Raw genomic sequence first — 24941 nt, 5'->3', positions numbered from 1 at the left:
ATAAACCAGATGCTTTTCAGCTGGCGTAAGTCCTGAATGATCACTTGCAATATGGTTAAACATAAACAATACTGGTGGAGCCATTAATACATTTAATAAAGCTCATTAATGCATTAAGTAGAACAGACCTCCGTGTCATCATGTGTGTCTTAACACACAGAACCAAATGACTCTGAACAATGAAAAGAATTTACAGTTAACATTAATATGCCAGTTTATGACTAACCAGATCATATTTTCTATAAGGGGTCAAGTATTGTTTTTACTGTGTTCAACTGAGTGTGTCGACACAAAGAACAGATGTGATCATGACATCACAGTACCATAAATAATGGAGGCAAACAAAAATACAGCAAGTCCTGTATTTCTGATAGTTTTTCATCCTGAGTGCTCACCATTTTTTTTAAGAATTGCTCTGCTTTTATCTACTCAGTGACATACTGAACATTTACAAGAGGGTTTTAAACACAAGTGAAGTTCAGTCCCTGTTTAAACTCCAGTCTAAGGATTTAGTCTGTGATTCCAGATGTATTTGTTGAATCTTAGTGCCTTTCTCAAGGATATTTTGATAGTAATTTATGAGGATATTTTGACAATAATTTATCCCTCCTCCTCCTCTTGGCTCTCATCTTACCTCGTTGCCAAGCAGAGCTGAGACGCAGGCTTCGGAGGCATCACATATGGCAGTGAGGTCATGACCCCCCTCCAGGGCGAGCACCAACCGACCGCCTGCCAGACCCATCAGCTGCCTGGTCAGGTAGCCAAAGCCTGGACACACAGGAAATGACAGCAAAGAGAAGGCAGAGAAAGAGAGAAGAATAGAATGAGATGGGGGGAGCACTGCTGTTCAAGCTCTAACTTCCTTTTTGGATATTGATCAAAGAAAAAAGAAAGAAAAGGGGGTGTGATCATGGATGAAGGAAGGGGTGACTGCATCAGAGAGAGGAAGAGAGAGAAAGAGAGTGCACCGTGGATTTACTGGGGGCCAAAAAACAAGCCATAATATGAGCCAGGTTTAATTTTAATAAATGCGGCTTTGCGTTTAGACTTGGTCAAAGCCTTTGATCTTTTTCTTTCAGGAGGAGGGAAGTTTTAATATATGCATTCAGCCTTACTTTCTTCTCCCCCGAATTTTACCCCCATCCCCTCTTCCTGCAATCCTCTGTAAACCACCCATATCACCCCCTTACAACCAAGACCGCTGCTCTTATTTGAGATCTGCAGGATGGTTTTAGAAAAGCTCTTTGCTGGCACGCCAAGGTCTCGATCTGAATACAGAGGCACAAAATAAGGACAAAGAATGTGTTTGTGTATCTGTGAGTTTTTCCTGCTATAATCGTTTTGTGCTGCATTGTACAGGCAGAATATACGAACGACATGTGTGAGAGCATACATTAAAATGTGTAAGATGTTTGAAGAGCTATGAATTAGAAAAAAAAACAGATTAATTAACTGGACAGCTGTGGTCAGTACTTACATTTGGCAGTCAGTTTGTATCCTCCCAGAGGTGGAGCATGTCCGTCTACTGCATCAAAGCCTGAAGACACCAGAACCACGTCTGGGGCGAACTCATTGGCGATAGGCATTACCACAGTCCTAGAGTAAACAACAGGGGGAAAAAAAGACATTTAAAAAAAAAGACATTTAACAAAACAATGTATTATGTTGGAGACTGTAATGACATGGAAGACAATTAAGACAGGCAGGTGAATTAAATTTAAGCTTTCAATCTTCTCAACAAGTATCGTGACTTTATATACGACACTTTGAAAACAAGTGCGTTCATGCATTTGTTGTTTTTTTTTTGCTACCCTTGAAAGGAAGGCTAGTGAGCAAAATACATCAAATTTCTTCAGATAAGAGACTGTTGCCAAACCGATTCCAAAGTACAAGGAAAACCACAAAGCCTGATGAGCAAATATGCAAGGAAAATTTAGGATACCACTATTAGAAGCTATCCGATGAGGATACAAACTGTCTGAACATACAGGGAAACAAGAACTGAAGCACTGAGGGCATTAAGGGCAACATTTCAAACATGTTCCATATTCTGATAAAGATTCTCCTACCTTAAAAACTATTTTACACCCTTTTCAAGCTACATATAAATGCTTGTGAGAGAAGAAACTTTGAAAACTGTGCAGAGTCACTTCTGTCACCTTTGATGCCTAAATGAGGATGACTAGAATTTACTGGTACAAATATTAACATTGTATTGATGATTGTAGTATATGTTGTACCCACAAGGAGATGCTACATGTCACTTTCCAAGTATTTTGTTTACTTCCACCGAGTTAGTTTGAATTGCTGTGTATCAGTTTCTGAAATTCTAATTTTGTTTATAGCATTGCTTTCTCTTTCATGGTTTTCAAAGCAAACATCCACCTAATGAGTTTGTATGTACAGTACGTGTGTGGCAGTGAAAATTACAGCGTGAACTTCTTAAAGTGGTAATTTTGAAAATTTGGAGGCAGCAATACAAGACCCTTAAGTAAAAAGAAGAAACGGAAGGACAGATATAATTGCATGTGTGTATGTGTGTTAAGTCCGGGAGGATAATTCTAACACTGGATGGGTGTGGTGAATGAGGGCTGTTTGTGTACAACCTTCATCTAACACACAGCTGGTAGGGAGGGAGCGCTTGCGAGCAATATGTCATTCACAGAACAGAGTTGGGTTTATTTGATGACCTGTTTTAAAAAAACAACATACGGTACGTGTGTTTAATGCTAATATAGTTTTGCACAGAAAGATTGGATCAGACTGCATGAGATATAAAAACAAGGTGATTTATAAATTGTTTAAAGATAGATTAATTTTATTAATTTAAGTAGTTTTTTGAGTGCAACTATAAATTTGAAATCAGGATTTATGAATCATTGAACTAGTCTACAATAATAGGATTGGCACACCAGAAGCTCAGGAGGATAATGTGTCATAGTAATCTTGTTTAACACTTCTCAGTTGGTTCATAAATAGTTAGACCTCCCCGATGGCCAAACAAGTGATTCTCGGAGATTCGCTGTTGCTCAGGTTCTGCACAGGATTCGATTTGAGTCTTTGACATTTGGACAAGCAGTGTTTTGGTGAGGTCTGAGTGATGGAGTACCACAGGGTTCCGCCGTGGGTCCCCTGTACTTTGCCGACCTCAGGAACACGGTGATGGTTTGCTGGCTGTGGGCGAGCAGCGTGCCCTGAACTCCGGAGGCCACCGGTTTTTCCATCTCTCGTTCACCACCAAATTATAACCCTCAACTGTGCACACCACACCCCCAACCACAACACAACAGTCATACGTACACACAGCTGTCTGGGGGAGAGGCGGGAGGTAGTATTAGGAGCTCTTTGGTAGTCTCAGACAGCAAGGATACACGGAGTGCGTGCGTCACTGTGTGTTACCATGCATCTGGCAACATTTCAGAAGAAAACGTCATGTAAGGAAGATGAAGAATAAGGATGGAAAGAGTTAGAGTGAGAGAGATAAAGACACAGAGAGCGAGAAGATGAGAGAGGGCAAGGGCTGGAGGAACCTGTGGGGGGTGGAGTCTGGAAAAAGAACTCAGACCGAATGAGTCAAGGTATGAACGAACAGTTGATGATAAAGGTAAAATTACATGACACAAGCTTTCAGTCAGACAGTGGTCAAAAACACAGACCTGTTCCTGGGAAAACCTCAAAAATAACTAGACAATTATGTGATTACCAACCACAATGCTTAGGCATGTTAATATTTTTCACCTCCTGTTTATTTTATTGCATGTGTTTCATGTTTTTCTCTCTCTTTCTCCGCCCACTCACAAACTTACACACAGCCATGGCCCATTAACATTTGGGCCATAAAAGACCCCACACTAAAGGAAGTTGGCCACAGGCGCTTATGTGGGCTGACACACGACGTAGAGGGAAACCTTGACCGCCAAGGATACTTAAACTACCGAGAGCTCCCACACTCTCCCCTCTTCCAACCTTGAACGCAGACAGAGACAGTTCTGGTCCTGATGCTGAAAACTGCTGGTGTCATCAGTTCCAACCCGCACCCCCCTGGAATAATATCCTGACATTTAAAGAAATAAAAAGCCACAGCAATCAATTAGAAGAGCAGTATAAGGGGAAGCCAGTGGTTTTAAGGAGGACTAATTGTGCGTGAATCAGAGACTATGTATGTGGAGATGAAAAAGCCTTTCTGTTAATTAAGGGAGGGGAGAGTTTACGACTGAGCCATAGCTACGGGACATCCTGAGCGAAGACATTGCGATCTAAACCACTGCTGGCTCTCTCACGGCTAGATCTTACTGTGAATGGAATTAGTTGGGTAAGCATGTATTATAAAATGTTGCTTGGTATGGTGTTTTGTTTACCTAGCAACAGTTGTGCATAAATCTGTGTCTGTTTTTGTATGTGTTGATGACTGTGTGGAAATGTTGTATGGTCATTAAACTCCCAACAATTTAGTTTTGCGTTTTCATAAAGATGGAAGACAGATTAAAAAAAAGGGATTATCAAAACAAATGCAGAAGCTTTTAGACTTCTAGTGAAGGTTAGCTCCAAAAACACTCGATCTTACCTTTCTTATAATGCACCTTGTTGGACCCTGCCTGCCTGGTAAACTCCACTCCCCAGTTTGCAACTTAGCGAGTCTGTTGTAGCTTTCCAGAGATACATTAGTCATTACTGAACTGTTTTCACAGGCTGAGTATGGTTCTCCCGATGATGACTGTTCTGTACAAAATCTGTGGAGTTACCCTTTAAGTCTTCATTAATAGTTGCGTGTAGTACACTGCATGTGCGACGATGGATAACTATGTTTTTCATTTTTTAAACAATGTATTATGACAATAATCAATGTGTGTTGTTTAGTGTATTTTATCAAGTAGTATTGGATATTGTGTGTCGAATCTTTTTAGACTGAAATGAATTACTGCATTTGAGAAATGAACTGCGTCAGTCTAACTGAGGACGAGGATGAGGACGTCATTCTTATCCAACAGATAATGCGAACGCAAACACACACAGTTTTATTCTCGCTGCCAGCGTCTCTTCCTACATGTGTCCATAAAACACATCTTCCTTTGCCCGTTAAACCTGCTTCTATATTCTATAGACTGCAAACTGCACCAGGCTAAACCTCACGAGGGGCCTATTTTCCTTTGTTCTGCTCTGACTAATTATTCCTCCACTGATTCTGACGGGAGCATTAAGTTTTTGGCACCTGTCATCTTATGTGATTTCGAGTGCAAAGGAATTTACTCACACAGGTTAACACCAGAGTACAAGGGTAATTTTTTGATTGAATAAATTTGTGTAATAACTCTTGATTATGCCTTCTGATCCAATATACTCCAGGTTTCTAACATGGAGTCCAAAGGGCTTAAATGTGACGTTGGAATGGAATAGAAAAAGCATTACATATGATTCTCATATTGTTTTGATAACATGTCATTCAATAAACTGGTTATTTAATATTCTAAAATACAATTCTGTTACTTACAAACATATGTAATCAATTTTTATGTCTTTAAAGTTTTTTCAGTTAAACTCAGACAGGACACACATTGGCTCCTACAATTAAAATCTCTCAATTTATATGGTGATTGCATTACTACATAGAAAATGCTTGTATTTATCAGAGCTAATTACTATTACCATCTAATTCCAAACTCTCTAATGGTAATGTAGTATTAAAATGCCAGAAAAATGCCAAACAATGAGCCATTACCATCAGAGAGATCCATGTGAAAGGCCTGGCAGGACTCAGTTTGAAAGAAAATATAGACTCTGTCCTTTAGAGGGTGCAGTGCTCATCAAACCAGCCAACAAAAGGTTAAACTGGAGAGCTTTAGGGCTTTCCCCTCCGTTCATAAAAAAAAAAGTAGAGGAGAGCGGGAGAAGAGAGAGGGAATAAGAGAGCAAAAAACTCACACACGCACACTTACACTTCAAAGCCCTGTCATCTGGCGCTGCGGAGAGCTGGTTTGAATTAAGTTTAATTCTCCTCCTCTCTCGTCTTTCCAAGTTCATGGCAAAAGAGGGAGTGAAAGGAGGAGGTGAGAGAGAAAGAAAGAGAAAGAGAGAAAGAGAGAGGAAGAGAGAGAGAGACGGTGCTTCTGGTTTTCATTAGGGCCAATTTTCTTATCTTTTTTCTCTGTGCTTTCTGGAGGCTCAGACTTGATCCCCTGCAAATGCAACGTGGCACAGGCCAGCGGAGAAATAGGAAGGTGCTGGCTGCAAGGCACGCATCCCGAAGAGAAGAGGGAAGAGGAAAACGGGGAGAGAGAGAGAGAGAAAGAGGAGGGAGAGGATCACAACACATAGATAAACAATGAAATTTAAAGAGCGAGAGAGAGAACCTGTTTATCAGGTGTCCATGCACATGTGGTTATGCATGTGTGAGCACACTGATGTAAAAGCTGCATGTGTGAGCAGTTGTGCATCTGTTTCTCTGTGTTCTTTGTGCATAAACATGCACACTTCATGTATGTCTGAGCCTGAGCCTTCTGCATTTCTATGAGCTTGTGTGCAGCATGTGCATTTTTATTTACACGTGTACATGCATGGTATATGCACGTGTGTGGCAGATCTATGAGCTGAGAGACAGGTTTGCTGCTGTCCTGCGGGGCCTATAAATTGTCCGATACTGCTATAGCCACGAGGGATTAATGGCGCCGGGGTCTGAGGGTCACACCCAAAATCTCCTTCGCTTTATCTCTTTGGACCTCTTCCATAATGCAAAGAACGCCGATTCAATAACCAACAATTACATAAACCCGACACACAAGCCCCTCCGCATGCACGTTCACTCAGATGCATGCACGCACCCCTGGACAAACACATAAATACCAAAATTACTATATGTTCAAGTGGCTCCAATGTTTAACAGAGTGGGTTGCTTTAACTGAAGCACAGTTTTTTACCTATTAACTGAAATATGTATCGATGGGCTCAAACACAGACGGAATATTTCCAACGACGCCCTTCCAACAATACCCTTAAAAGAGTTAAAAGACATAGTCCACTGATTTTACACATTAAATTCAGTTTACTCATCACAAGGAGTACAACACAGCCTGTTAAACTACTTGTATAAAGTCTTCTGTGGCTTTGGCTCTTCAAAGTTTGAGAAAATAACTGAACATTAAAGCTTGCATTACAAATTGAAGGTGTGGTGTTTTAAAGAAGTGGGGACTTGGGATGCAGTAAGTATTTAGGTAGAGACGATATTGAGTTTCATTATGGGAATCGCAGGATGCAGTGTTTTTTGTAGTGTGATCCACACCGGGACTAAAAGTCAGGATGTCTCAGCCTCTGCTCCATCAATTACAACCATTCTTCCTTGAAATCTTTCTCCTGTGAGTCCACCGACTTTATGTACGTGCAGTACTAAATTTCTGGAGAACCACATGAAAAACAGAAAGTATTTTAAAAAGTTTATACTTGTTAATAATAATCGAGTGTTAACTGTATTTTCTGAGCAAAGTAGACACAAATGTCTATGTATCAACAGTAAGGCATGTGTGTGAGGCAGACTGCGTTGGCTATTGTTTTCCGTGATGGGTTATAAATAATGTCTGTACTTTGATATATTTTAGGTAGTTGTCATCAACGCACATGCACACAGAGGGGTACAAAGAGAAGAATGAAGAAGGAAGAGAAGAATACAAAGGAGAGAGAGAGAGAGAGAGAGAGAGAGAGAAAGTGAGATCACAAGGGGTCTGGGGTGCATTAACAGGCTAAGGTGTGCTTCCGGGGGATTGCGTGCCGAAAGCTGCTAAAAGAAAGTGGACTGACGGTTTGATGTGTCTGGCTCAGGCCAGATGGACACACGGTCGCAAACCATGGGCTCATCTTCAAAGAGCGCTGGAACCAATCCAGACCTGCTCCTTTTGCCAGCTGCATGAACCAAAATTTGTATGTGACATGTACAATACATGTCTGTGGCGAGTCCATGCCTGTACGCTTGTAGATCTTTCAAGCTGTGCGTATGCATGCGTGTTTTGCATGTGTGTCTGTGTGTGTGTGTGTGTGTGGGAGGTTATAAATAGCACCAGACAGTGAACCTAATAGAAGTCAGGCCTGGCATCGACAGTCCCTGGTAGATCATTCGACAAACAAGGCATTGCATACTCAAAGGGCATCGCAGGAGGAAGTGGACAAGGCAAATATTTAACGTCACGAGGAACATCTACAACATGACCATTCAAGTCACAAACTATCTCTAAAGCAGCAGATGATATCATTGTCTTACCTGAATGCAGCAAGGTACTCTGCATCACCCATTGGAGGTTCCAGTCCACCAGTAAATGCCATGTTCACGTTGAAGCCCACACCTGCTCCGGTGCCAACCTATATTGCATATACACGCACACACACACACACACGACTGGGTCAGTAACGCATACATTTTTAAAAATTACCAGCATGCAGCAAAGACACAGACTGGTGGTCCCTCTCACCTCGTCAGGTGCTCCACTGCCAGGGAAGAAGTTCCCGTCGTCGTAGCGATGCAGTGACAGATAGAGAACGCTGGGGTCACCGTAGAAGGCCTGCTGGGTGCCATTACCATGATGAACATCCTGTAAACATCACGAAGTAGCAGGTTAGGGCAGACTCTTACATAGAATGTGGAAAAATTGTGATTAAGAATACAAATAAGAACGATCTCAGCTAAATTAGCCTTTGACCCTGACTATATTGCTCGAGCAACCAGCTCAGCAGTACAGGTATTACAGAAGCTGTTTTGTGACCAAAAGAGCATCAAAAGTCGTGGAAAGTGAACGAGTTGCACATGAAACATGAAAATTAACTGCTGCACCTGTACTAAGACCGACTAAATGACAAAGCAATATTTCCAGACAGTCTGTATCTCAGCTGCAGCCTGCTGTGATGTCAAAAAGGGATGGTCAGCAGGATTAAATAAAACACTAAACTCCAATAAGTTATTTGTTTTTTGCCAACAACATGACATCAATTAAATGACTTCATTGTTTATATCCCAAGAATGCTTTAATACACAAGTCCTAAAATGTCCCTGTTGGCTGGAGGCAGAGTGGCATGACAATGAAGCTGCTAGCTGCACTTAAAGTCCCCCTGTGACAGACAGAGAGGAAATGAAAAGGCCCTTCAAAGGCTTTTGGGAATGGCCATGACCAGCCAGAGACGCCACTGAAGAGCACTCCTCCTAGACACGACCACGGCTTTGTCATACATTTTTAAAAATGACTTTGTCTGTCTTTCGGGGGGAAAAGGGGGACAGTGTCTGACCTAAATAACTAGTCTTTCAAGCCCTTTTTCTCTCTCTCACAACAAGTATATTATATGGCTTGTGTATGTTTTGCAGTTCTAAGATATTCTGTCTAAATACTATTCAAAACTTGCCACAAAATTATAATGGTAACACAAACAAGATGTTTAACAGTCATCATAACAACCCATTCCCATAAATTTGAGTGCAGGACTAGACGAAAGGTGAGGTGGGTACACCAGAACAACTAGGAATCGTGGTAAATGTCACTCTTATCCAAAGCGCTTTACAATTTGCCTCTCATTCACATACACTCACACACTGAGGCTGTGAGCTGCCGTGCGAGGAGGTGGTCTAACCATCAAGAGCAATTTAGGGTTCAGTGTCTTCAACATGTGAACAGGAGGAGCTGAGGATCAAACATATCAGTCATACTGTATGTTTCCATCGTGCTAGGTTGGTAAGACTGAACTACACTACATTGACAGAAACAAGACCCAGTATACGGCTGGACCGTGTATGAAATGCTAGAGGGCTTTTAATTTGAAACAACGGATAAAGGAAGTGGCGACATGTGGCGACCAAGCCCACGGGAAGTGCGCCTGGCTTTGGCTTTGACTGAAGCCAATTTGACTTTTGTGACATTTTTCAAACAAAACATTTTGTAATCATAACGTGAGTTTTCAGGGAATGTTACACAATATAGATGAAGAGTTTGAAACAAAAGAAAAACAAAGGTGTTTACTTCCATGACAGAAATAGATTAAAATGAACATATATATGATCCCACACAAGAGGTTTACTTAATCAGGCATAATACTGAAGAGTTTAATAGTTTTGGTTAATTTTTATTACAGGTTTTTAAATGTGACAGTGTTTGAAGATATATGCTTATATCTGTTTGTTTAGATATAATATAAGATGGTACCTTCTTCAAGAATTTCATTTTATGACAGTAAAATTTGGCAAAAATTATGACATACTGTTCATTGTTGGATAAATTAGGATTGTTGAATATTAATAACAAATCATGTTCTTTAGGTAAAATTTCCTTACCAAAATATATTTTAAGATCCAACTGAAAATCAGCCCAAAGCATTGTCACACTGAATAAACATGTTCCAGTGTTTCCACCATATAATTACAAAAAGAGCATTTGTCTTCTATATTAAGAATATATTTATAAATAATGGAGTGTAAGGTAATATCAATGTGTGATTTTAAATAAAAGTTCTTGGACATACTTGTAGGGGGGGAGTAAATACAGTATTTCATATTCTACCATCAAGAGCTCAGTCTGTCTGTCTATATTTAATAGGTATTATTGTTCTTGGAACAAGTGAGTTTCTGATGAAGGTGTTATGTTGAATGTTTTGTCAAAGATAGAAATGCCATCAATATGCCATCATCAGTAATGTTGTAATTGGCTAAAGTAACAGTGTTATACATATTTGAGCTGCAATGTGATAAGCATATAATGCCAGTTAACAGTTCATTAATTACAGTCTTATGCTCACTTTGGGAGACAGGAACACTATATTTCTCTATAAAAACTTCATATGAATACAGAAGTCCAACATAGTTAAATAGCCGTTTTACAAGAAAAATGTTGTTTTATAAATCTTTTGATCCAGTTAATTTTGATAATATGGTTGAATGAGGAAAAGTCCAAAACGACCAAACTTCCTTTTTTTACCCCGTGTGGCTTATTTTTCCAAATAAAGTTAAAAAGAAGCCTGTCTAAACGAGAGGTTTTATGTTTGGTGACATCAAGGGAGGAAAAGCCATAAGAGGCTCTTGTTTTGGTGTAACGGCCTCTCAAGTGGCCCACATAGAGACCAGCCCTGGCTCCTGATGGCCAGTCTGACTCTGCTGCGGGATGTTGACGGACGTTGACCAGCTGATCATCTCGGAATCGGGCCGCTAGCAGCTGAGATGACTGGCTAGTACCCGTCCAGCTGCTCCTCACATCTCCGAAAACTTTCCAAATAGAGCTTATTTGGATTAACTGACTATATATTGGGAATCTAAATGGTTACTTTCTCGCCTGAAAAAATATTAAAACTTAATAAAGTGACATTTAACAGTCCTACGGAGAAATTTACAACTGAGTGATGAAGTTACACCCTTGGTCGGCCAAAGTTGGCTGAAGGCCATCGAAACTTGGGACGGCCAAGTATCCCAGAATGCATTTTGCAACCAACTGGCAGCAAACGGCAGAGATTTTGAGCCGGGCCAAAGACACGTGTGTAGGGCTGGCTCAGCTGTTGCAGTCCAGCCAAAAAAGGTGCTTGTACACCTTTGAATAGCTGTTCATTCACCAAAACAGCTATGTGACAAACAATCCACTCACCCAGTCCACGATGAGGATCTTGCTGACATTGAGCCTCTGCTGCAGGAGCTTGGCTGCTATGGCGACTGAGTTGAAGTAACAGAATCCCCTGAGAACGGAGACAAATGACAGGGAGAAGGCCATAAAGAGATAGCACTTTTAACTTTCTGAAATGACATATTTACAAGCCAAAATGACTTTGTTACACACATGCATACACGCGAGCGAAATGAAAACATTTTTCAATGAAAAACACATTGATCAGGAGGGGAGTATTACGACAGAATTCCAAATGTCTATAACAGGATGAGGAAATGAGAGAAGAGAGGGTGAGAGTAAGGAAAATATATGTACTGAAGGGAAATTCAGGGAGAAATTTCTGATAAAGCTGCTATAATACAGCCAAGATCGGATTTTTTTTTCTTGGTCAAATTTCAGGCGCACTTACATAGGTGTGCTCTCTTCGGCGTGGTGTCCAGGTGGTCGCACTACAGCAAAACCATTCTGTCGGTGAAAACAAAAAAAATCATTCACACAGTTAGAAAAACTCACACGGTCCATGAAAGTTGGTTTTGTCTGACCTACGGATGTGTGGTTGCACAGCAAAAACACATAATACTAACTGCACTAAATATGTTTCATGACCTCACCTTGATCCCGGTCAATAACAACCTTAATCCTGTCACAATCTTTCTTTAAAAATGTCACTATCTAAAGCAATTCAAATGTGCACACTTGCACACACACACACACACTTTCACACAGAAACAGATGCTTACAGTACTTCAGGGTCAGTTAAGGGGAGCTTTGTTAAGGCAGGGACCTGCGGGACTCCCAGCAACTGTTTTTGGGGCTCCCACTGCTATGTGGGGACATTAGATAGATGTTCGGGCTGATGTAGAGCGAGGCAAGCTGGACTAATGATGTTGAGTCAGCTGCTGTGGATTAGCAGCCAGCCAGGAGATTATTGTAGAGACAACTGCCTCAGCTGGTTTGAGGAGACCCAGTTAAAGCAGGCTGCATAATACATTATGTACTTGGGTGTGTGAGAGACAGGGGGGTACGTTGTTTCTCTATACGGGGGGAAAAATAACTATGGATTAAAATAGACATTGGGAAAAAAAAAACAGAAAGCAACATATGGAGAGACAGAACAGTGTGTGGGTGTGTGAGCAGTAGATTTATGGCATTCTGTGGAGTTCAGAGAGTTGGTGGTGCAGGTGGAATTTGGTACTTTGGCTGTAGAGGATCCTCAGAGGACCATCTGTATGTGTGTAAGCATGTATGTGTGTGAACGCGTGTGCGTGCATAAGCATCTGTACACATGTGCATATATGTGTTAAGATCAGGTTAAGCTGAGGGCAAGTCAATACCTGTGAACTTAACCCTAGATGGAGAAAGTCCAAACTATTCATGTTAGAGTTCAGTTTTTTTTTTTGTCCCAGGGGACGCGATACATTTGATTTTCCTTTTAAGGTCTGATATTAATAATCACACAATGTGCTATGTAGAAAGACCAGACTATTATTCCTTCATAGTAATTATGCCCATATGTAGAAGTAGTACTGAGGGCTAGCAATCCCAGCTAAAATCCATGTGGGTATAAGCATGGCGTGCTACTGTCTCTCTGAGGAATGTCATTAGTCTGTGGTATGTTGGTGCTAAGCTAACGCTAAGTGTGACGGCTGCTCTGCAGGTGGCTGCGGTGTAAGGCTAATAAAGCAGGCCTGTTAGTGGGGACTGTTAACGTTTGCAGTGCCCGTGTGTCGGGCTTCCCTGCTGGGTTCAAACAGTAAGCAACCATTGCTGCCACAGACACAGGAAGACTGGCTGGTGGGCAAGGCATGGCGGGGGTGGGGATGTCTGTCTGAGAGGTGCTAATGAGAACATTTAAGATAGGTGTTTTTGGCTTTGGGAGGAGGTTTCTCTTTTCTTGAGGTGTGGATGTATAGTACAAGGGACACAGTACATCTCATAGCAGCATTAACAAGGCTGGATTCATCCATTCGCATTACTTTTATATAAAAATGAACACAATCTACAATGTATCTAAAAAACAACAACAGTTTTACCCATTTTAAGGCAGATGTAAGGCCTTTTGAAATAACTGAGGTGGAAAATGAAACAAGGCGAGCAGACCAGAATGAAACCCTTCAAAGCTGCGGTCATGTATTTATTTTGTAATTTGTCCAACCGAGCTTTGTTTCTTGTTTGCTCCATCTTAGAAGTTATTAAATGCACAAACAGAATTTACCGCACGGACGTGACAAACACACACCTTCAGTTCTCCTGATGCTACTTTGAAGACCAGCTCCACCACCGAGCCCACGGCCAGACGAGCTGCACTGGATGAATGAACCTCATTCCAAATGGTGTCGCTGTCCACCTGCCAACACACACACACACACACAAAGTCATGTGTTGTTTATATCATTTTTTTTTTAAAAAGCTGGAAGTATTGGCTTTTGCACTGTTTTTCATTTATTTAGGAATTTAGGGATATTTGATGGTGCAGTTTATGGTGCTTCAGTGTGACAGCAATTGTAAAGCTGTGAGCACATTTGAGATCATTTAGTTTGTGTCATCTCACAGCATCAAAGTTAAGTCTTTGAAAGTGTGTCTGCACTGGATGGAGAAGTGGCAGTGTACAGACTGATGGAAAATTCATTCGCTGACATCAAGAGAAAACAACAGAGAGAGAGAGAAATCATGAGGCAGTAACACATATTTAGCAGTTTAATCGTACAGATAAACAGTCAAATCTGCTAGAACAGACAGCATAGTTCCTGAATATTTAATTTAGAATAATAGAAGAGCAGCTGCTTGTTAAGTTGTCAATCAATAAATTTAATTTGAATGTTCTGTTCTTCACATGTGAGAAAAAAAAACAAACACACAAAAAAACAACTTGAACAAATCAATATATAAATACAATCAATATACACACATTTTGGTGGTTACTTATGATAGATGTAAGTCAACTGGTAATATTCACTACTGGTGACTTACAACTAATTTCTTATTTACTTAAAAATGTTAGAGGACAGAGAGTATTGTCATCTGAAAAAGGAAATTAAAGCACATAAGATTCTTTTAAGACGTAGAAGAACCAAGTGGAGCAAAGTTATCAGAAGAATTGAGCATTTCTTCACATATTTATTTATTTTATAGAGTGAAAACAAAATTTCAGGATGGATTGTGTGCGCGCGTGTATGTTCGTGCGTGTTTGAGTGTGTCCAGACATAGGGCGACCATTCAGTGGTCAAGCCTGATTAATGCTAAAGCACGGACGGCCCCTCGGCCCCAATCACAACAGTACATCCACACACATGTATACACCACACGCATACACGCCAAGTGGACCACAATATTCTATGTGATTGATTGTAAACAGAGCTATGCGCAGGATAATATACACGACTTCCATCAGGCATGGCAGATACTGCAGGCAGATGGAGCGCATGATAAACACAGAGAGAAGAAGCTGGCAGAGGAAAAGAAGAAAAGGAAAGTCTGTGTGTCAGTGTGTTTGAACTGTACACACATGTGCGCAGCGGCCGATGCCAGAGCTCTAACGCGGCTTTCTGATGTAAACCCGAGGCTCTTCCACTTTGAATATGTTAACCTTAGCCTGCCAGTCACCCTCTCTGTCAGACAGTCGGCCTTTTCATCCACACTGACAGCTTTTCAGTCAGTCAACTGGCCGACCGGTACATTAACCCTAGCCACCCAGTCAGCTCCTTCAACCAGTCAGTGTGTTAAGAGACCCGATAGCTTTTCAGCCAGCCAGCCAGCCAGCCAGCCTACTTTCCTCTTGTCTTCGGTGACGGGAGTGATCAAGGCTGGGGGGGGGGGGGGGGGGACTCCATAATAACATCCACAGGGAAGGGAGGGAAGAAAAAAAAAAAAGCTCTTTTTAAGTTGTGCCAAGAAAGAATTTGTTGAGAAATAGAACTGCGGCGCATTTCCATAGAATAAAAAATGATGGCGTTGAATGTGAGGACAGACAAACAGGGAGTAAGAGACGGAGGAAGACGGTATGTAGTAGCAGAGTAAGTGATTGAGTGAGCGAGCGAATGTAGGGCCAAGTGAGTGAGTGAATGGGAAACTGAATCATATACAAGTCAGGTTAATGAGCACAAACAGATGCTGTGAGTGCTTTATTATTCCCCATGTTGATGTTAGTTTGCCTCGAGCCAGGAGTGGGACACAAGCTGGTCAGGAAAAAGTGAAAGGGGTGTGTATGTGTGTGTGTTTGTGTGTGTATGTGTGTGTGTGTGTCTAAGAGGTAGAAAAGAGCAGGAACGTGCTGGTATGACGGAATGATGGTTCTCCACAGGCTGACAGCCTAATTTCAGCCCCCTTCCTCTGTAAGTGTGTATGTGTGTGTGTGTGGGTGTATGTGTGTGTTTGTGTGTGTGTGTTGTATGTGTGTGTATGACAGGAAGACAACAATTTAGTCCCATTTGCCATTATAAAGAGCAGAACAGAGCGCTGCAGAGCTCGGGCTCTTCTTGTTCCCACCACAGCGGCAGCAGTTAGGCCTGAGGGAGGGAAGAAGGGGGGGAAAGAGATAGAAAGACAGAGAGAGCCGGGAGGCATGGAGGACTTGCAGAGGAGTTTGAGATGTAGAAAGAGCGAGTGACGGACGATGTAGGTGTGTGTGTGTGTATAGGTGTAGGTGAGTAGGTGGGTGCTGGCATGGCTTTAAGCGATCTTCGACATTGTGATGAAGACAACAACAACATACACACACTGGTGTATCCCTTTCAAAAGACTGCACTTCCAACTGAGCAACCATCTAAATCATTGCCTTAGCACACAAACATCCTCAAACACACTGCTATGCACACAAACAAATGCACGCCCCCCACCATACCAATGTACACACACACACACACACACACACATACACATCTTGTACGCTGAAAACATCTGGTTATAATTACAAACACGGCGGAAAGGCAAGCAACAGCTTTTGTTGCCTCTGGTCCTTGAGGGGCGGTGTTTGTGTATGTGTGTGTGTGTGTGTGTGTGTGTGTGTGTTAGGATTGTGTGCGTTTGTTTGGTGGAACAAGAACAAATGGAACCATTATTTAGGCAGGGGGCAGAGAGTGAGTGGGTGAAGGAAACAGTTATTACACTACCATTTGATGATGCTGAAACTATGCTAATTTGTTTCAAGTCAGATGGAACAGTGCCAGTTGGGTATTGATTAGATTAACACGATGTTGTAAAAAACGCAATAGGCTATTACAAGAATTTCCACTGAATAAACCAGCGTGACTAACAATGATAATTTCCAAGTTATATCAGGCACACAAATCTCAAATACTTAATTACACTGTGAATATTTGTAAAATGACTTATCTGTAGTTAAAAAGCACAACTTTATAATCAGAAAAAAAGTGACTTACCCCTACGCCTCCACATGGTAACCTGACAAACATGGGGCTCACTGAACCTGGGAAAGACGCACAGAGAATGAGAATTAGAAAAAGTAGGTGAAGAGCTAACTTTCTGCACAAACGAGCCCATGACCTTAGAAACTGCAGCATTTGACTTTCTGACCTATTCCAGCAGTGAGAGTATACAGGGGGCATGCCTTAATTGGTCAAGGTGAAGAAAAAAAGCATCTCATTGCCCTTACAATCACCCGTCTCCCTCTTTAAGGGAAATCAAGATTTTAAACCATAAAGAGATCTGTTTCATGGAAATTAAACTTTAATTTTCCGGCAGGTCAGACAAACAAAACATAAACTACCTGGTCTGGTAATTACATTTTCCCCCTCTTAATGCCAAAACCCTCATTTTTTATGTATTTACAAAAGGCATTAAAAGCCTTTCATGAAAAACATGAAACTTTTTAGTTCATAGGAGGTTGCACTCTCATTTGAATTCAATCTAACTGACTGCTTACCTTGGTTATGTGTTTACAAGAAATGTTGCGATGTAAAATCTTAACTGTCCGGATTTCAAAACCTTAAACTGATGTAAATCTAGTGTTGACAACTGCACTAGTGTAAAGTTTCACGACTACAACAGCAAGATTTCTGAAGCTCAATGGGCAAAGCGTGGCACTCACATTACCAAGGTTTGGGATCCCATTATGGCTCACTGGCACACGTGCTAACCTACTGCTAACCAACAGTGCCTGACAAAGACAACATATCTCATATTGAGAGGACAACTTGACATTATACCTATGGATACTTTAATTCCTTACTAGTTTATTGCAGTTTGTATTGTCACTTCTTACAAACCCACATGTGTGCTAAACTTGCACTAGAGTATCTCATAATACTCCTATGTAAAGAGTAATAATAAGGGGAATATATGTCTCTGTTGGAATGAAAGCTAAGACGACCACTGGGGTTTGCCCCTCACTGTAGGTGTCCGCACATACACTCACACATATACACACAGACTGCCTCGGCTACACCTGCGCTTTAAGCCGCTAAAGGCCAGACCTAAGTGACTAAGCAGCCTGTGCGACTTTTAATTTAACAGCTTCAGCGGGTCCTCGCCTTATCGTAACACCTCCAGGACTTTATTAGATTGGACCTTTTGTTATGACACGGTTTAAGCATTAAAGCAGATTCCTTTAACAGACGCTGCAGATTCACAGAATTCACATGATGGGTTAGTTGGAGACTCAGTCTGAGGTTTAGTCTGCTCAATTTGACAAAGTCACTTAATACTTAATGTTCCATGTATAGATGTAAATCAGTATGTAAAGTGTATTGCCTGTGTTGCACTGAGCAACTGTGCATTGAATCTTGGCATATTGTGCTTGTCACCTGTGTGATAAATACTATAAAACTGCATTAATCTCAATGCTCAAAAATCTCAATTTTAAAGCGTCCACAGCTTGGCAGATTAATCTTGATTAAGCAGGTGGCAGAAGCAAGGCAAGCAGTCAGATTGCCTGGAATGGATACACTATGAGGACATTTATACTGCAGTTGGTAGACTAGCTCAAATTAAGAGTGTTTGTGAATTTGTGTGTGTGTATTAATGTGTTTCTTACAGTCAAGCTTCTGCCGCAGTGGGTTGGTTCCATACAGGAGAACGTGGGCTTCAGAGTGGACTGTTTGTAACTCTTCCAACGAGGCTTTCCTACCACGGATACACTGGACACAGAGAAGCACAGTGGAGAAGGAACAGATAGAAACAGATGAGACAGAGACAGACAAATGATCTATTCTGTTAAGTGTCCACACTCACCATCAAAACTGATATAGTCACTCGAGGAAGGCGCACGGAGAGAGTGAGATGCTGCACGAATGTAGTCTCGGTGTGAGACGTTGATTGAGAGTGCAATCAGGAATAAGTTGTGCATATAAAGGAGGCCAAATAGTGTCTGCATGTGTAAAGCAGAGTTCTGGATCATTTTCAAGCCATAACTTTATAGTGTGTGGTTTTTATTGGTCAGGCCAAGTGTCAACAGAAAATGGCTAAACACTGCCCCCTTCTGGTCCTGACAATAACTTGCACCTTGCGGACAGAAACATTCTTCTATTAACATTAAAATCCTTTTGAAATATTTTATTTGTTTAGGCCTTTCTTACCATTTGCATTCAAAGACTTACAAAGATAACAATTACTTACCTTTGAGTGCTGGTTACCTATCAATTTCTATAATGCTGTGCATGTTGCATACTATAACCATATCCCATGGCTTTACAAGAAAATGGATAAATGTAAAGTACACACTGTAATTTGGATGACGGAGGACAGAATTGCACCAAACCCAATTGGCAAATTTTTCATACTGACTAACTGTAGTTCTTGCACAAGACAATTTAAGTCTAAAAGATTGTATTTATTGTCACATATAGTGTATTTATTCTACTGTCTGTCTTCTTGTAGTGATATTAAACCCATCAGGCCACACCTGTGTGGTCAAGTGTAACTGTGGCCTTACCTCGCAGTGTGCCCTTAGACCTGTTTCCTGTAGTCGGGACCAGATACTCTGGATGCGACCAGCATGCTCTGGATGGCTGGTTGTGTTACCGCACATACACTGGTGCTTCTGCATCAAAGAGTCATAAACCAGACCTAGAAAATAGACACCACACACAAGCATGCACACACAGAGAAAGAGGTTCAGAGTGATTGTGCATCTCCAACAACAAGGACAGAACAGCCATCGCAGTAGGATTCCTATAATCACACTTTGAGATGCGAGTGATTATCTATTGCACTTCTTCACTACTGGCAAAAGGTTATGTGATGTAGATCCACAGAGAAGAAGTGATTCAGAACAATAAATTACACCTGTAGTGATTCATATAGTCAGAAGCCCTGTGGATGTACACAGCCACTGAATGACACAGCTCATCATGCTGTGTAGTTCTTGGAAAAGGTTTCCTCTAAGGTGCAATCAGCAGGGTGAACATGTGTTTCTAGATTACTGTTTGCCACCCTACTTTATGATATAACTCTGTTTGAGAGCAATACAAATCAAAGGCATCATTTTCATGTTTAGCTGCATCGGGTATTTGTATGTGTACGACCTGTATGATTTCTCAACAGACCTGTGGTAAAACGAGGCTTGGCGGGCGGCTCCTGCACCACTATTGGGAATGAAGCTGAGGCCGGAGATGACTGAGCCCTGGAGAGGGGGCGATGTCCTGCAAAGCTGACTGACAACCCGGCTGCTTCCATTGAGGCTCTGTAGTTCCTCAACTGGTGGATCCGCTGCTGCTCTAACAGCAGAGCCTGCTGCTCACACACATACACACAAACACACGAAAAGCGTCATGTACTGAATCACAGCTGGACTGCAATATCTTTCTCTTACCAGAAGATGGCACTAGATATCTGTAAATTCAAAGCTGCTATACTACATAGTATTGGCTGCAACAAGAAGAGTTGATATTGATTCACAACGTGACAGTTTTCTCTTCTGTTACAGAATTAAAGCAGCAAACCTGGTGTACAGGGTTCAAATGATAAAATTACATATTTCCAAATGTGGTAGTAATGCAGTCTCATTTTTTAAAGGACCAGTGTGTAAGATTTAGGGGGATCTATTGGCAGAAATATTAGCAGAAATGGAATATAATATTCATACTTATGTTTAAATGAGTGTTTAATCACCTGAAAATAAGAGCCGTGTTTTTGTTACGTTAGAATGAGCCCTTTATAATCTAAATTGGATTCTTTTCCACAAAGCCCACCATGTTGCACCACCATGTTTCTACAGTAGCCCATAATGGACAAACCAAACGTTGGCTCTAGAGAGGGTCTTTTGCATTTTCCGCAATATTCACAACCACCGCAGGTTCTCCTACATGCTTGGAAGGGGAGGGGGAGCGGAGGGGTATTCAACTGGTTGCAATCTGCAACATCACCTAGATGCCACTAAAACTTACACACTGGTCCTTTAAATGACAAGTTATTAATACTGACCTCTTGAACTATACTTCAACATAAAATTCTATACTTACAGTACATCTGTCTTTTGATAAGGATAATGGATAATATTACTTCATGGATATTATTAATAATAAATAATATTAAAAATATTATTAATATTATTCTCTTTATGTAATTACAAAGGAAACAGCCTCAAACACTTGACAAATTTCTGACCCAACAAACAAAACAAAATGGGAAATCAATTAACTTGTGGAACATGTACGTATTAATGATTTCATCTAAAAGTGTCTCATGTAAACACTTGGAAAGTTAATCCTAGTATATGTGTATATTTAGGTGCTTTTTCCTTTAAAAGAGAGTCTCACCAAGCAACCCTGTTTTCCTATCCTAAAGGGCGTGTCTGCTTACACTATGGGCGCCATGGCGACAGTGAGAGGAGTGTCTGATTGAATTTGGCTGAGCGGGCAGCAGGGATGGGCTAGACAGATGAGGACATGGTGTCCTGACTGTGTGTGTGTGCGTGAGTGTGTGTGTGTGTGTGTGTGTGTGTGTGTGTGTGACAGCATGTGAGCTATAAAGTGATATAAAATTTATGTTGTATTTATCCATGAACACTTACAGCAAAACGGGAGACTATGTGTGTGCAACAGAGGAGTTTTCTTGTGGGTGTACAGATTGTATTTTAAAAGCATGCATGTGAATGTGATTGTCCATATGGAGTCGTGCTAGGCAGTAGTGTGGAGGAGGCACACATGCCCTAAGCTGTTCACAAAAAAAACACACTACTCCGCATTAGTAGAACACGTGTAGTGGTTAAGTGCCTTTTTCGTGACTTGGGAAGATATTTTAAATATAGCTTTAATGCAAAAAAAAAGTGGACTGGACAAACAGTTGAAGAAAGCAGATTGAGTGTAGAGTGTAATGTTTCAGTCAGTCACTTGTAGCTCCATCTGTCACTGCTGTCAGATTGTTCTCATCCATTTGCCTTAATAAAATCACCACAACACTAGTGAAAAAGAATCATCTATAGTGTCTAATTGTAGTCCCTTTGAACCTGAATGCTTTACATGATGAGATAATGGTGCCACCTTTGGCGTTCTGAGAAGTTCGTGCATTTTAATTGACTCTAATTTCACGCCTAGTCAGTCTCTTGTCTTTCCATCATTCACTCTTTACTTCACTGTCCTCCTTCTTTCCTTCTTTCTTTCCATCTTCTCTATATCATCTCCTCTTTCCTCTCAACTCTCTTTTCCAATCTCTCTCCTTTCCCGCTTCCCCCGTCTCACCCCTCACCCTTACCTGTCGAAACATCAACTCCTGCTCAGCCTGTCTCTCCCTCTGCTCCCTCTCCTCCTGCTCCTGCGGGTCTGGGGGCTCCTGCTTGATGACCAACCCCCGTACGGGCCCTGCCTCCGGCACAGAGGTAGAGGAGGAGGACGAGGAGGAGGACGAGAGGCCCTGGTGCTCCCTGAGTTCCTCCTCCGTCTCCTCTGGGTGACTCTGATGCTGCCTGCCCGGCCCCGAAGCGCTGGAGCTCGCGGTCGAGACCTGATCGCTGGGCTTAGACATGATCTAGAGGAGGACGAGATAAAGGCAGGTCAGAAGTTTGGTCTGGCTCAACTGGTAGAGCACAGTATGATAAAAATAAACAAACTCTTGAGACTATAGGAAAACTTTTAGATAAAAAAAATTGTCCACCAAATGTCATGTGAAGACTGGGGAATAGCATGGTTCATTAAACATGTTTTTCAATCCAAAAATAGCTGCCTGATCGATTTAAGTACAAACAATGTATAAGAACTTAAGTTCAATCAAACAAAAGCTAACATTAGCCAGGCATTTGTACTTTTTGTACACACTGACATAAACCAGACCTGTACTCTGAACAGACCTGTACTCTGAACTCTGATAGGTTATTTATTTGTTTAAAAGAATCTCTGTGCCTTATATTTAAAATTAGACTGCTAACTTGTCCGGGCCTGTGAGAGAGGAGGAAAACGGAGTTAGGACAAGAGGGGGAGAAAGACGTGCAGAAGTGGAGAAGGGTGATATTAGGAATCTTGTTGTGGCAGCTCTCTCTGTCCCTGTCGTCGAAGACCTCAGCCTTGATGTACAGGTCATGATTGGAGTGGACTGCTGTTTGTGCATGGAACACACAGACACACACACAGACACACACACACACACAGACACACACACACACACAAAGACATACACACACTTGGCTGGCATATTGCCCAGGGAACAGTCCATTGACGTCAGAGAGCAGGCTCTTGCCTCATCCCAGTCCCTCTTCTCCAAACAAACTCGAAACACTCATCCACTCCCGCTGCTCTGATTTTCACTCGTCCTTTCTCTCTTTGCTTTGCTCTCTTTCTCTCTTTATACTGCTCCTTTTTAACAGAGGAAATAGTTGCCTCGGATATAAACTATGGCTGGGAGCACTAAATAAGCCTGTTGAATCGGTTTGGAAGAAAGGGAGCAGGAATTGGAGAAGGGAAGGTGGTTCTATACACAAACACTTGACATTAGTTGACTCTTGTAACTATCTGTCTGTCTCTCTCTCTCACACACACACACACATACATTTCCACAACATTGTTATGTAAGCGGGTATACCACAGTATTGCCTTATCTGTCTCAGGTACAGTAATTAATGATAGGCAGCTGGCTCATGTTGGAACCGTTTCATGATACTTTCATTCCTGTCTTTGCTGCGAAAACGTTCAACTGTTAAAGCCAAATTTAAGTTTGCAGGAAGGGCCCCTTTTTCATTGCTGACTTGTCGAAAAATGTGAGCGAGGAAAGGAAGGAAGGCCACAGAGATTCCATGTTTTACGAAGTGTCGATGTCAAACATGGGGGCAAATAAGTGATGAATCATACTATACCACTGTGACATTTGTAAAAACACTGTAACAAAAAAAACCAACCTCATACACACATACATACTGTATATGTGTATCACAGTTTTTCTTTTAATTACTAATCATGCAGCGATTAACAACATTTCAAGTGATTTCTTTTACATAGTTCTTCAAGAGGCAGTAAAGAAGTAAAACACTGGCGACTGACTGGGGCATGCGATCTATTTACAGTATGGGTTCTGCGATGACTTTAACATTATACAATCTTATTGGAAAAACAAACAGAGCAAAAAAATGACAAGTATCTGAGCTGGCTGCATTTAAGTACCTGTTTTGCAGCTGTTACTGTGAGCGCAAAAAGCACAGCTTAAGAAGTAAACACAACCGTTGCACAACCATTGGGAGCGATTCGGGGATCAGTATTTTGTCCAAGGACGTGTGGACAGGAGAAGTCAGGGATCAAACCGCTGACCTTCTGATTAATAGACAACCTGCTCTACTTCCTGAGCCACAGCCACCCCGATTCAGGCTAATAATAATACCTGAAGTGAGCTCTTTATGTATTCCAGGTGATATTTGCAAAATAGGCTTTATACTTGAAATGACAGGTTAGAGACCAATGTAATATGGGGTAGATCATCTATGATAATTGACCTTTTCAAGCATTACAGAAAGTCACTTGGGCTCCATTTAACTTTGTCTCTCCACAGCAACATCCTCTACTTGTCATCGGACACTTGCAACCTGTGAAAAGCCGCCCTTAATTTGGGAAATGGGTAATAATTCCATCAAGTGCATCAAGGTGAAATTGCAGGAAAAGGTTTGTGCGAGAGAGATAGGGCACACCCTGGACAGGTCGCCAATCTATCATAGGGCTGACACACATATATCGTACAGACAAACATACAGTATTCACACATACAGGCCATGTAGGAGGAAATCAGAGCACCTAGAGGGAACCACACGGACACGGGGAGAACGCAAACACTCTACACAGAGAGGCTTCGGTTAGCTTCTTCTTGTGAGGCAAATGGGCTACCCACTCATCCAACATGCCACCCACTCCATACTCCAAAATTAATTACAGTAAAAGTAAGCAAACAATATAAACATCTAGC

General features: G+C 41.5%; 1 protein-coding gene across 2 annotated transcripts in view; it reads right to left on the bottom strand.

Moving 5' to 3' along the window:
• Positions 1-24941, bottom strand: part of hdac4 (histone deacetylase 4) — a 145129-nt gene that overhangs the window by 13719 nt on the left and 106469 nt on the right. For both annotated transcript variants that reach the window (XM_067603111.1, XM_067603112.1), the window contains 12 exons: positions 22257-22529; positions 20111-20297; positions 19498-19631; positions 18601-18703; positions 16988-17034; positions 13849-13956; positions 12019-12074; positions 11592-11679; positions 8451-8570; positions 8243-8340; positions 1478-1596; positions 635-768 (listed from right to left, as the gene is read on the bottom strand). In XM_067603111.1, coding sequence (XP_067459212.1) covers positions 635-768; positions 1478-1596; positions 8243-8340; positions 8451-8570; positions 11592-11679; positions 12019-12074; positions 13849-13956; positions 16988-17034; positions 18601-18703; positions 19498-19631; positions 20111-20297; positions 22257-22529 — 1467 coding nt within the window. The remainder of the gene's footprint in view (positions 1-634; positions 769-1477; positions 1597-8242; positions 8341-8450; positions 8571-11591; positions 11680-12018; positions 12075-13848; positions 13957-16987; positions 17035-18600; positions 18704-19497; positions 19632-20110; positions 20298-22256; positions 22530-24941) is intronic.

Source organism: Thunnus thynnus, chromosome 11 (genome assembly GCF_963924715.1).
Source record: "Thunnus thynnus chromosome 11, fThuThy2.1, whole genome shotgun sequence".
NCBI classification, from domain to species: domain Eukaryota; kingdom Metazoa; phylum Chordata; class Actinopteri; order Scombriformes; family Scombridae; genus Thunnus; species Thunnus thynnus.
This window is presented reverse-complemented; position numbering and strand designations above follow the sequence as displayed.